At 50.3% G+C, this 12924-nt stretch overlaps 3 protein-coding genes across 3 annotated transcripts; 2 read left to right on the forward strand and 1 right to left on the reverse strand.

Annotated features, from left to right (window-relative positions):
• Positions 1–177: 177 nt before the first annotated feature.
• On the reverse strand, positions 178–2625 carry QC762_0100380 (uncharacterized protein; the record flags this gene model as incomplete). The annotated part of the gene is made up of 9 exons (XM_062884196.1): positions 178–573; positions 654–861; positions 928–1019; positions 1082–1184; positions 1263–1548; positions 1607–1673; positions 1731–1775; positions 1855–2449; positions 2510–2625. The coding sequence occupies 9 exons, from the start codon at positions 2623–2625 to the stop codon at positions 178–180; spliced, it is 1908 nt and encodes a 635-aa protein (XP_062741159.1).
• Positions 2626–6611: 3986 nt separating this feature from the next.
• Positions 6612–7229, forward strand: QC762_0100390 (uncharacterized protein; the record flags this gene model as incomplete). Its single annotated transcript, XM_062884197.1, has 2 exons — positions 6612–6695; positions 6846–7229. 2 exons carry the CDS (start codon positions 6612–6614, stop codon positions 7227–7229), a joined length of 468 nt encoding a protein of 155 aa, XP_062741160.1.
• A 38-nt stretch (positions 7230–7267) lies between these two features.
• QC762_0100400 (uncharacterized protein) lies at positions 7268–7962 on the forward strand (the record flags this gene model as incomplete). Its single annotated transcript, XM_062884198.1, has 3 exons — positions 7268–7306; positions 7331–7417; positions 7477–7962. The coding sequence occupies 3 exons, from the start codon at positions 7268–7270 to the stop codon at positions 7960–7962; spliced, it is 612 nt and encodes a 203-aa protein (XP_062741161.1).
• Between the last annotated feature and the right edge of the window lie 4962 nt (positions 7963–12924).

Raw genomic sequence — 12924 nt, forward strand, 5'->3', positions numbered from 1 at the left:
TACTCTAGTAGATCCCACAATGATATTCTCAACATCCAAAAGTTTCTTCCTGCGCACTTCAAGAAATGACAAAACTTCTACCAACAACCGAACTTTTGACTCTCAAAGACTGCCACGCCCCTCATACAAACGAAATCCGCAAGAAAGCGGTGCAAAGAAATGAAAAAAACATCCACTCTAGAGGAATCCAATCCGGCAGCGTCCCTCAAATCCATCCTCCATCTCCGACTCTACAACAGGCTCCATTTCCAGCTCAAACTCCGCATGATCATCTCCAGTCCTCAACATACACCTGAGCTCACCATCAAAGATCATCGACAGCATAACGTTGTTGAGCCTAATTCGGGTCACCATCCCCTCATCATCAACCAATTTCTGCCAGTCTCCATATTCCAGAGCCCTCATTGGACATCGGAAACGACACATAGGCTTGACCGTCTTGTCCTTCCTCGGTGGGGGGTTGTCAGAGTTACACAAGCAAACTTCGATGACGAGATCGGTGTTATGCCGGCTGTCAAAGTCGATAAAAACTCGATGTGAGACTTTCGTCCCGTTGGAATCTGCACGGTCGCCCTTGTGATACAACAGCCAAAGGTTAACATTTCTCGTCATCCAAGCGTCGTTCTTTTCAAAATAGAGCTCGATGAACTTACTTCTTTGAAGTACCACAACATTCTCTTCATACGCGAAACGCCGTCACGTCCTATGTACATCTCGTCTTTCAGGGGCTGATATCTAGGTCCATTATGTTCGCTTTCGGGCACCAAAGCTTGGATCCCGTAGCTCTGTCTGACCACCTTGGAGTTGATAGAGATCCCCTCGAGAAGAGCCATGGTTGCTCCACGAGCAACGGCGGACCACCTAGAGTAATAATGTGAGAAATTGACTTTGACCCCACACACATAGACGTTGGGAAGAACTACTTACGTCCTTCTGACCTGTAAGATGTTGTTGAACTGCCTGTTGAGAATTGAATGCAGGTATCGCGAGGAGCCAAGGCCGCCAACAAGAAATATTTTCTGATTAATCGAACCATCAGCATTGCATCACGCAGCATCCTCTATGGTTACTCTTTACTTACGCTAGGCGACTTGGCTCCTGCCGCCTTGAGCCGCTGGAGCTGTTCGCCGATAAGAAACCGAATTCCCGTGTAGCTGGCAGAGAACCACTGTTCCACAACAGCTCTTGATTAGAAGGAGAAGTGTTAGCACTTGTGAAAACCAACAACAAGGAAGAATCACGACCGTTTGGAGCTGACATACCTTTCGATGAATACTATGTCAGTCGGCTTTCCTCTACCCACCAACCTGTCCAGGCCATGCTTGGGAATCAGACCCCGTGGTAGGTTCTCCAACCTGACAGGCTCAACAATCCTCTCACGGTTATCTGAGGCTGGCGTGTGAAAGTTGCGTTTCAGCCCATACTCCCACGCATGGTCGACAAAATCCCGGAATTCCTTGCTGTTTCGGATGCCGGGCCGGGACCTGTTACCAATCGTAATATGATTTTCGAATGCTTGGTCGATAAGGAAGGCACCGCGAAGTTTACCTGTGGTTCGTTGTTAGGCGGGTCCAAAACCCATAAAGAATATTGTTCCATTACTAACCAGCGCCTTCAACAGCTTCCCTGAATCGAAGGGGGTGGACAGACTCAATAGTGTAGGTGATAATATCCTGAATCGGTTTAGCAGAGCGAGCAGATTGTAGTGAGGCAGGCTAGTGTCAACTCACAATTGTTCCGCCTCCACAATCACAAACCATGAATGTCTCTCCTCTCTAATCATTGCGTAGTTTGGTTAGCGGTGCGATCGAAAAACGGCATGGTTGTTCCCGTGTCACAAAGGGGCGAACTTACTTTTACAGGGCGTTTGAGCTTTTCTCTCAACGTGCAGAGAGCCGCGGCCTCGGGTTCCTGAACCCAAGAAAGGGTAACGAATCTGAACGGGGGTGGGTCCGTGATACCAGCGAGGTGCGCCGCTTCTATCATCGTCTTGTTGGCATACTCAGGCCACATGGCAGGAGTGGCGATGGCTACCTTCAAGGGCACTCCATCGAGCCCCTCAACTTCGCGCCCAATTTCTTCCAACGCATGCTCCCATACTCCCCTCAGAAAATCAGCAATGAGGCCGACTAGACCCGTCTTCTGGTAGCGTTGACTTTTTTGGAGTCTCGAACGGGCTTCAATGAGCTGTTTACTACTCCGCACATCAACTCCTGCGTCGCTTTCACGAAGAAGCAGGAGCTTGAACCACCGTATGGGATTGCTGGTGGGTGAGAGGCAATGATATCCCCAGGCTCCGGTTTCCGGGTCCACCAAGGTAGGTACTTGTGCTTCGTCCAGTCTTTGTTGATAATGGTCGGGGTCCCCTGGCCAACTCATGACATCGTAAATGTATCGTGGATCATTGGGATTCCATTCGTGGGATCTTGTCCAGGAAACACCAGAATAACTAGTGAAAACGTGAGTATGAGATTTGGAGATTCCGAAAGCAAAAGCTGATGGGGCTCACGTGGTTCCAAAGTCGATACCAATAGCGATGAAGTATTGGTCAACGCCAGCATGGGAAGGTGAGGAGGAAGGCGGGGTGGCTCCGTCTTCGGCCACTCGTGTCGAAGCGCTAGCCATTGAGGCGGAATCTGAGTTGTCACTCAACATGCTTGGAGACTCGGGACGGGCCGGATAATGCAGGGGCTGTTGACAGCTAAGAAAGTCAGAATATGCATACCTTGACACTACAGGAGTGGCAAATAAACAAGGCCATAGGAGCCGAGATATACAATTTCCATTTCAGCCGCTAGATGTCGAGGCTCAGCCTTCTGTCATACCAAACAGCTACCTTTGGCATGTTACACCAAGTCGATCACTTGACGCTATGCTTTGGGCAGCAGGCAAGCGGGGGCCCAACCTGTGAGGCATCCAATGTGGAAAGCAGGAAATGCCCCCGCAGCAATCAGAAGACGGCATATTGTCACCCATGGTGCATTGGGTAGTAATCAGAACCTGATAACCGGTTTTAGTGACAAACCGGGCGTGGCAGAAGGTGTGTATAAGACGCATTTCAAGGCGTAACAGCTCCTCAAGATTGAGGATAAACTCGATACTGAGGAATAATAACTCATCTGTCAGGCCGGCCTCTGCAAAAATCTTCTGATCTCGTGCCCTGTGAAGACATCGCCTCGGCGCCACGCAGCAGAATGAGGGACAAGACTTCAGCGGATGCAGATGGGATGGTGATGGTGATGGGGGTCAACGGATCGGGCAAAAGTGTATTTGTGAACCTCCTCAAGGCAGGCTCTGGCAAGGTCGGAAAAGAAATTCTATCGGGTACGCACAGTCTCGGTTTTTTTCTAGTTGAAGTTAGCTAACGTGAAATGACATGACGTCTACAGCTTCTCAGCCACCTCAAGCGGTCAAACTCACTGTGGATCGGAAGCCTCGCTCCTTTGTCACGGTGGGCGACACGCCCGGATTCGACGACACGCAGCCTGCAGACGCCACAACCTTGATAAATATCCTACGATACTTGTCGATCCAGTATACGCTCAATATTCCACTCAAGGGCATCCTTTACTTCCATCCGATCCACAAGCCTCTGGACTGCAACTCGACGTACGATTACCTGAAGATGCTTCCGTCACTGTGCAAGGGCCCCGTCACCCTCGAGAATGTCATAATCGTTACGACGCGGTGGGATGAAGTGAAGGACCAGGAGACTGGCATGCGTCATGAGCAAGAGCTCATCGATACCTATCTAGGTTCGATGTTGGAAAAGGGGGCTACCATGATGCGGTTCCACGGGTCAGCTGCAGAGGCGCAGGCGATGGTATCGAGATTGGTGTCCAACGATGACAGTTTTGAGCTCGATGTCCAGCGGGAACTGGTGAACCAGGAAAGGCGGGCGTGGCATGTGCACCTGGACTTGAGTAAACGCTGCTCTGAAGATCTACGTCTGGTAGAAACCATGGGCGAAACAGTCGGGCAAAGGGCCAAGGCGGATGCAAAACAAGAAAAAGGGAATTTGAAGCACTGGTTTCGTCGGACATCGGCTGAAATTCGTGTTTTTCTTGGGATCCTGGATATTCCGTGCGGCAACGGTGGATGGTTGACCTGCTAGGTACCTTAGTGGGGGTTGTGCTCTTTCCAGGGTGCCCGGGAGGGGTACCTGCCTCGTTGACCCCCAAGTTGAGCTGTCACACGTCACACTTCTCTTTCATGCACAAGCCCTCCATGGGTTTTTTCTGTCATACATCCAGCCCGTTGTGTATGTACCGTAGTTCAATTGCAGAAGTTGTGCCGGCAATGCTTTGCCAGCTCATCAGTCCCATGAGTCACACCAACTAAGATACCACAATTCCCACCCAACCAGAACAAGTACCTGCGTCCTCGAACCAACCACCAATCACCTTACGACAGGCGCTCATCTTTGTTAGCCCCGATATGCAAGACATTATTTAGACCCTATTTGCGTACCGCATCATGGTCTGTTTGAGCCACGGTGCGGTTGGGTCTCAACGAATGATGAGGCATCAAGACCTTGGGGCGGTCAGGGCCTCGGTTTGAAGACCAACTCAGCCTGATCTAGAGTCAATACCCAAGGACGTCAAACAATGAGAAAACTGACCCTACAACGACAGTTGACCGAGTCTCCCAAACGTGAGGATACCTACCTTCACTCTGGTTCTTCTCAAAACTTGGAGCAGATCTGGAACCAACCGGTCTGTTCATCTCTAGGTGAAAAGTCCGATTCTGGCATATCTTCCATGGCCGTTTCGCTACAATCATGGCGAGAACGCTAACTTTGAGAATACCCCAGATGCCTCTCGAGCAAGAAGAAACCCCGGGCTTGGTGTCTTGCCTGATGGTGAGGTTACACAACGCTTGTATGGCCTTTGATTCCAGATTCAACAATGGGCAAACTGGTACAGCCAGAAAGATATCGGAATCTGGACATGGGCGATTTCCATTCTCGTTTTGGGACCTGAGCAGTCGCCGCTTTAGCCTGAGCAGAAGTAGAGATCTCCTGAGCAGCCTGAGCAGGCCCTGAGCACGGTAAGCAAGGCCCTAAGCATGGTGAGCAAGGTCCTGAGCACGGTAAGCAAACCCTGAGCACGGTGAGCAAGCCACTGTGGCCAACTGAACCGATGGAAGTTGTGGAGAGCGATAAGGAGAAAAACGAGGTCTTGGATGCCTATAAAAGGCTCCCCTCGCAGTGTATTGAGAATGGTCTTTTCTTTCCTTTCTTAAGTTCAAGTTCAAGTCAAACAGTCAAAGTCAATATACTGTTTTACCACACTTTCTTCCAGGGCATAATTCCCTGCAGTTCAGTGTCTGCCATTCTATTTACAGGGCATAATTCCCTTTACTTGCCTTCCTTCGGTGCCACTTCGCACCGTCGTACCTCGCAGTTCAAGAACCCCGGAGTCTTCAGGTAATTGCTTCCGATCTACCCGACAGGGCATACAACTAACCTGTCGGCGACATATCTCAACACTTACTTCAATGGCTTGCTGACTTGGGGCGTCCATTGGAGGACTATCCTACACGCTGTGGCTTCTATGAGGTCACTACAAAAGTACCATTGGTCAGGACCGCATGTAGGTACATCAACAAAGGAAATGCTGTCGACTCTAACAGAAATATGCCCCTTGTCAATTTTCTGCTGCCACCGTAGTATAACTCAATGTGGAATCTAGGAGCTAACAGTGGTTATACAACTTGAACACATGTTGCTCTCCAACCTCCATGTTAGCTGCTGCAGACCACTTTATCAAGGGAGCAATGGCAGTAATGCATGAGGTGATTCTTCTCCATACAGAGGTCTCTTCACTACGCAGGGCTAATGAGGGGCTTAGTACAAGACGGAGAGCTATAAAACACGTGTGCGGCTTGTAAAGTTACTCATTGTACAAGAAGCACAAGTTCATCTAGACCAGAAGGCCGTAGATTAGCAAGTAGTCCCGGAAACACGACAAAATGGTGGTGCAGGGGGATCTCGTACGAAGATTCGGTGTTGTGGCGTGTGCGGCAAGCCCGGCCATAATGCATGCACGTGCAAGAAGGCTGCAGAATCGTCTGATTCATCTGTTTCTAATTCAGTTATGGTTATTTCCAAGTGTGTGGTTGTGTAATTGAGGATGACTGTGGTAGGGTGGTGGAAACTGTACCGTTCGCTTATCACGCAATTTAGTGGAGCCACCTTTTTCGTTCTGGAGGACAAACGAGATGTCTTACAAAGCAAGTTGTCGAATTTGGAAAACTCTTCTGAGTTTCCTCGATATCGATGATAGTGAATTATTTGGCGGCGAAATGTTTCCCCAATTCTATTCGTTTGGATGTTAATTAAGATTAGAAAATAACCGGTCGATATAGAAGATTCGTTCCGGAATGAACGAGACGAAACATGCCGGGCATGACATTCATTTGAACCCACTGAGCATTAACCACATAAAAAAAGTACGTCTAAAACACTATCCGCTGACAGTTCGGCATTAGGTAGAACCACAGACCTCAGATTGAGAGCTTACTCATCATCTTCATGACCAAGAACATCCGAGGCTTGACGGGGAATCTCCAAGAGAAGCGTCCCCATAAGGCATCGTGGTATTATACCTATGGCGTTGCAGATCCGCGGGATTCCGATGACAGGCGGCCAAATTGTTACCCCAGAGAGGTTGAACCGTATTTTGCTCAGACAGGTATTTAAAACTCTCAGATTTCTCACTCTTCAACATGTTCATCTAGTTTTCTCTCTTACTCTCAATTGATACCGTACAACCCAACCGCCTCCGCCCCCCCCTAACCACCCCAATTTATCACCAACTTCGCCTTTCACACCAAATCCACAGTTTTCACCATGTCTCTCCCCAAGACTTAGAAGCAGTGGTACGTCTAAGGAGCTGACAAGGGCTTCGACGGCTTCGTTTACCAAGACGCCGCCGTCCCCAACCCCCGGCGATAATGAGGTTCTCGTCCACCTCCGCGGCGCCTCTCTCAACTACCGCGATCTCATCATCCCCAAGGGCGAATACCCTTTCCCTCTCAACTTCCCAGTAGTAGCCTTCTCCGATGGTGCCGGTGAGGTTGTCGCTGTTGGATCAAAGGTCACAAAGTGGAAGAAGGGCGACAAAGTCCTTACTCTCTTCAACCAAGGCCATCAGAGCGGTGATATAGACATCAAGACTAGCAAGACCGGTCTTGGTGGGTGCATTGATGGTACTCTGAGGCAGTAAGACAGTACGGTACCTTTGCCGAGACCGGTGTCGCGAACATGCCTAGCAACTTGAACTTTGTCGAGGCTGCTTCGCTGGTGTGTACTGGCCTGACAAGCTAGAATGCGCTTTACGGGTTGAAGTCTTTGAAGAAGGGCCAGTGGGTTGTTACTCAGGGCACTGGTGGCGTTAGTTTGTTCGCCTTGCAGGTATGTCTCAGTCCACAAGTTTAATACCTAGCTGAGGGCATAATGTTGACAGAACACAGTTCGCCAAGGCTGTTGGCGCCCATATCATCGCTACGACATCGACCGCTGAGAAGGCAGAGATGCTTAAGAAGCTTGAAGCCGACCGTGTTATTAACTACAGGGAGGATGTTAACTGGGGTGAGACTGCCCGCAAGTTGACCCCTGGCGGTGAAGGTGTGGAGCATGTTATCGAGGTCGGTGGTGCCGATACTTTCACCCAGAGCTTGAGCGCCATCAAGATGGAGGGTGTCATTTCTGTTATCGGTTCCCTCGGTAATGTGGCGCCCAAGGATAATATTCTCGAGACTCTTTATCGAGTCTGTACTGTTCGTGGCGTCTATGTCGGGTCCCGCGAGCAGCTTGAGGCTATGGTCGCTGAGATTGAGAAGCACGACATTCACCCCGTTATGGATAGGACTGTGTTCACGCTGGAGAAGGCCAAGGAGGCCTATGAATACATGTCGGCCATGAAGCACACTGGCAAGATCCCCATCACCATCGAGTAAGGCTGCTAAGGGCGGCCTATAGGCACGAGGAAATCAACATTGTACATGAGAGAGTATTCAGTTGCTATTAATGACAACCACCCCTTGAATGACAAGGAACATTCCTTTCAATAGTTCAGTCTTGTATGACCTGACAGCCAATAGTACTTAGTGGAGTTGTCCCGAGCTTGACGTGTCCAAAGTTTGGAACGTCTTACCTCTAGTCATGCCGTCTTTTGGTTGGTTGCTACATGCCGAGCCTGTATCTTCTGGGGTGCCCAATGCTGACCGTGATCGGGAGGGGGGTCGATCGGTTGCCGGGTTATGGCTTCTATGACTAAATTGGAGGTTAGTCATCTTGTATAGAACACTTAGCCGTGATGACAAAGGGAAGTGACAGGGTGTTGAAAGCACTGGTTTCAACATCTTCTCCCCCAGAGATGCGGCTGACCTAGCGTCATGCAATAATGCTTCAGGAATCAAGGCCTTGAACTCAACAAGTCTCCTCGCCACAGTTGCGGCAACGGTTGACTGCAGCCCCAGTTTGACGATGATTTTGGCGATCTGGCTGACGACGCTAATAAAACCTATAATACCGATCGGGTCAGCCATATGTAACGGGCTGACCCCTGGCATAGACCTCGGCAACTCTCGGCCTTGATGAAGCTATTCCCAAAAAACACACGCACAGAGCACGACTCCAGAACGCCATGTCGTCAAGACCACCGTCAGCATCCCGTGGCTGCAAAAGGTCAAGGTCTGCATTCGTGGAACGGGCACAAACGACTTTGGGGACATATGCGCTTTCTCCTGCTCGTACGGCTACTGCCCCATGGGGGTCTGTGTGTTCCTCGCCATGGGCACCGAGAGGAAGAAGCCGCCGTACACGGGGGTCGTCGCCTTCCCAGTGGCTAGCCGCAGTGCTGATTACTCGGGCCTGTGTTCCTTCAACTACAATCTCGGCAAGATTGGAGACAGGGCTGCCTATCCGACATTTGTGGGACGGCGGAGGCGCCGCTGGTCATCCCAATAGTGTTCCCCTTTCCTGCCCTTTAACTGCACAGGTGGTCAGGGGCCACCAGGCTGGGAGGGTCTCTGTTCCTACGCGTGCAACTTTGGCTTCTGTCCCTCCAACATTTGTACCTGCACCCAAACCGGAACGCTGAACGTACCGCCACCAAAGATCAGGGACACCGTAGACAGTTCCCTGAACCCCAAGGTCAATGACTGGGCCTTTGTGATTTTGCCTGTCCCAGAGGCTACTGTACCGAAGGGTCCTGCAATCAGAGCCCAGCTTCAAGGGGGGGACTGGCAGCACCGATTGCTCCCAACATCTGGAGTAACCCGGATGATCCCACCCCCTTGGCTGGGGATGTTGCAAGTGTCGGTTTAATCGGCTCGGTTCAGAACAGGCATTTCTGATCGCTCTTAGGATCGATGAACTTCCAGACGTTGCGGGTGGCCGCTTCTGCAATCAGGTGGTCGTTTCATGTCCTCCAATTGTCGGGATTGGTAAGGTTGATTTGTTCGGTGGTAGCCATGTTTGTGGCGATGTCGGTCGCTATGGCGTTCGCGATGTTGTCGTGGCTGTTACTTCGATTGCTACGCGGAAGTACTGATGCTAACCGGGCTCATAACTGTTGGAAAGACCAATAGCCACGTATCCACAGTATCACAGGTTGAAGCACTTACAATTGGAGCATGAGAAGCTGTAGGGCGGGCAGTGTGTTGATTAAGCTGCAGATGTTCGATGTCCCGCTCAATGTCGGTCAGGCGACGCCCAGACCCTGATAACCCTGATACTCCTGTTCTGCCAGTGACTTGGTTCCCCTGAATTTACCGCCCTGTCCATCCTGATGATTCAACACCACCTAATATACCCCTTTCTCACCATAATTCATCACATACGACCATATGCAGTAGAAAGCTCGGGATCCCGTCCGCTCTCCCCTAGATAAACTACTGACAGCCGGACTAGTACTCAGGTGGGTGACCACTGGGGAATCCCTGGTGTTGTATGTCTTTGCTGTTCTTTTGACTTCTTTTTATTAACGTCTTCGTTGTGAAGGTGCGGACATATTTTTGTTGCTGTAAATTAGCCCAGACATTAGCCATTCAGCGAGCTTTTTGTCCCTAGATCAAAAGTTTGAACATACCAAAAAGGGCTTTTTACTCACTTTTCCGACCCGAACTTACTGCGACGCCCTCCCAGCCATGTTGATCACACTGGTCAACGTAGTTACGTGCCGCAACAACGGTCTCAAACCTACTCTTCCCGCCTGTAATCCTCCCGAATGGCTATCACCGTTACCAGCGATACTGCACGCGTAGCTCCACGGACGGCAAATTCTGGGCTTGCCATGAGTGCTACAACATCTTCGATGCAGAGGTAACAATTTCGTCAGCCCGTTATACATCACGCCATTCACGTTGACGGTGGAGTGCGCTTTATTTTGTCAACCGCTTGACTGGATCAGGAGCGCCGATGCCTGGCCTCGAGGCCATGGCGGCCAGTCACACTATGCCAATGTCACGCAAACTTTGGGACCCGGGCATAAGACTACCTAGCTTCAGTCTTCGTGTTATAGTCGGGCAAGCTTCGTCAAAGCTCCAGGCGACCTGCAGCTCTCAACTGACACACGACTGCCCCGCCACAACACATCAATTACACCAACTCGTCCACTGGCAAAAAAGAACAGCATACCAACAGATATCCGAGATGCTGACGCGATAATCCGAGTATGTTCGTATCACCGACGCGACCTTGACCTCGTCGTCGTCCGTTCGCGCCCACACGACATGCAGGCGGTCCAGACATCTCTTCAGGCCGCCTTCGGGACATTGCCGACCGCTAAACTTGGGATCTTTGATCATATCCCTGTGGAACTCCTGTTTCTGGTGCTCCGTAACCTCGACATTCGTTCTTTCTTCTACTTCCGTCAAATCAACCGGCGAGCTCGCGTCCTTTCAACCGGACTCTACGAATATCAACTGGTCTCCAAGCATGGCCTGGAGGGCCTGTGAGGTCTATTGCGCGCCGGGCTTGCTCACTGCTTCACCATTGTCTACCTTTACCGGCCTCTCGTAACGGATAAATGCTCAACCTGTGGTGGTTTTGGAGGGTTCTTGTTCCTCTTTACCGCTGAGAGATGTTGCTTCGACTGCCTCCAGTCTTCAGCCCACTATCGTGTCCTCCCTCCATCTGCTTTCGCCAAAATTGCACATATTTCTCCAAGTCGGCTCCTGCACCTATCGGGGCCAGCTTTGCAGACCGTGCCTGGCACCTATAACATGATGGATACACCGGCCAGACGACCGAAGTATTTGATACTTGAAGAGAGCGCCACACAAATGCTTCTTGCCGCTAAAGCCATCAACCAAGACGCGACTCGAAAATCTGAGAATCCGCAGAGAGCAGCCAGAACAACGCCTTATGGCAGCGACGGCATATCCGTGCTACAGTTTGGAGAATGTCAAACTCGAGCGTGGTGTCAGTTGCAAGGGCTGCCAAGTTCGTTTGGAACGCCTTCGCGGTGATTCGCATCGGCTTGCCCGAGACCGGACTTTTTCGACACAGGGCTTCTTATCTCACTTTACAGCATGTGTCGAAACACAGCATACCTGGGCGGAGAGCGAAGATGGAATGCGGCCTGCCAATGAACCAGAGCTTACTCGCCGCTGTGGTTATTTCACGCGGCTTGGCTCTGACGGGCTTCCTAGATGACAGTTTGGAATATGTTTTATACAGGCGCCCATGACGCACAATATGTACGCTAGCTATACTTTCAACGTACCCACGCGTCATAAACTGCCCACTTCGACAAAAGCTGTTGAGGTCAGGCCAAGCATGGGCTGCTTGACTCGGGTGTTTCATATCCCACGCTGATGTACTTTTATACTACAGGGGCCTCTGTCCACCTCTTCATTCTCAGTAATTAAACAATCCTTCCCCTGCGTCCTACCTATCAACAAAAGATTTGAACCTTGTACATCCCAGGAGTTTAGCTCTTCGCAACTGATTGGCTCGCTTTAGCGAAGGGTAAGTTGTCCACATGCATTCAATGATTCATTTCCTTGCTGTCTTTTCCCATGTATAAGGGATTTTGGAGCCCAGATTGAACTTGGAAATGTCTAAATGCCCAACGAATCATGAAGCTGTTAGAAGATCACGCATAAGAGCAATATTGTGATGGCACTGGCGCGCAGCGCCCCAGCACCATCACCATATATATATACACCACTGATCGGAGTCAAGCCCTCAAGCTTGACTCACCTGTAACTTTTGATAGCAATCACAGTTGGCTTGGTGCAGTGGTTCTGCCTACCGTGATAAATATGATGAATTGATCTAACACACTACAGTACTGTCCTTCCAGCCATCAGAAGCGGTATCGTACCGGCCGTTTGCTCCTGCGCCGACACAACCGGTCTACTCCCTTTGGGTCCGAAAAGTACGCCTTCTTAGTTGTAGGATATACCAAGTGTCTCTCGCAATAGTTGGCCGAAATCCTGTCCACGCCAAATCCCACGCAAACCGCGTCACGTTGACCATCTCCCCCGCTCTGATAAAGCGAGGTGATTCCCGGGGCGATGACTTTAGCACGGAAAAAGTGGTTTGCCAGAGTGAAGTTATCCGCGGACACTCAACTAGACAGTAAATTCACAAGCATATCGCTTCTGCATTCAAGTTGGGTGGTATCAGTCGGTTGGCCAAGTGGATGATGTCAGTGTTTTCAGCCAAAGGGGCGACGGGAACATAAGAGTGGCGAGGCTATTGTAAGGCGTTGGAGTACTGGGTTGATGGGAAGGAAGGGAACATCGAATGGGAAAAAAGAAGAAGAGGGGGAAGTGCAGTTGGTGAATATTTGAGTATTGAACCCATCATCCAGTCAGTGGAAACAAAGATAGGAAGGCATCTACTTACCTACATTCGGTGAAATGCTGCTGTTTCTCCTAGCTTTAGAAGCCCACATGACAACATCT

This window comes from Podospora pseudocomata, chromosome 6, assembly GCF_035222375.1.
Source record: "Podospora pseudocomata strain CBS 415.72m chromosome 6, whole genome shotgun sequence".
Taxonomy (NCBI): Eukaryota; Fungi; Ascomycota; class Sordariomycetes; order Sordariales; family Podosporaceae; genus Podospora; species Podospora pseudocomata.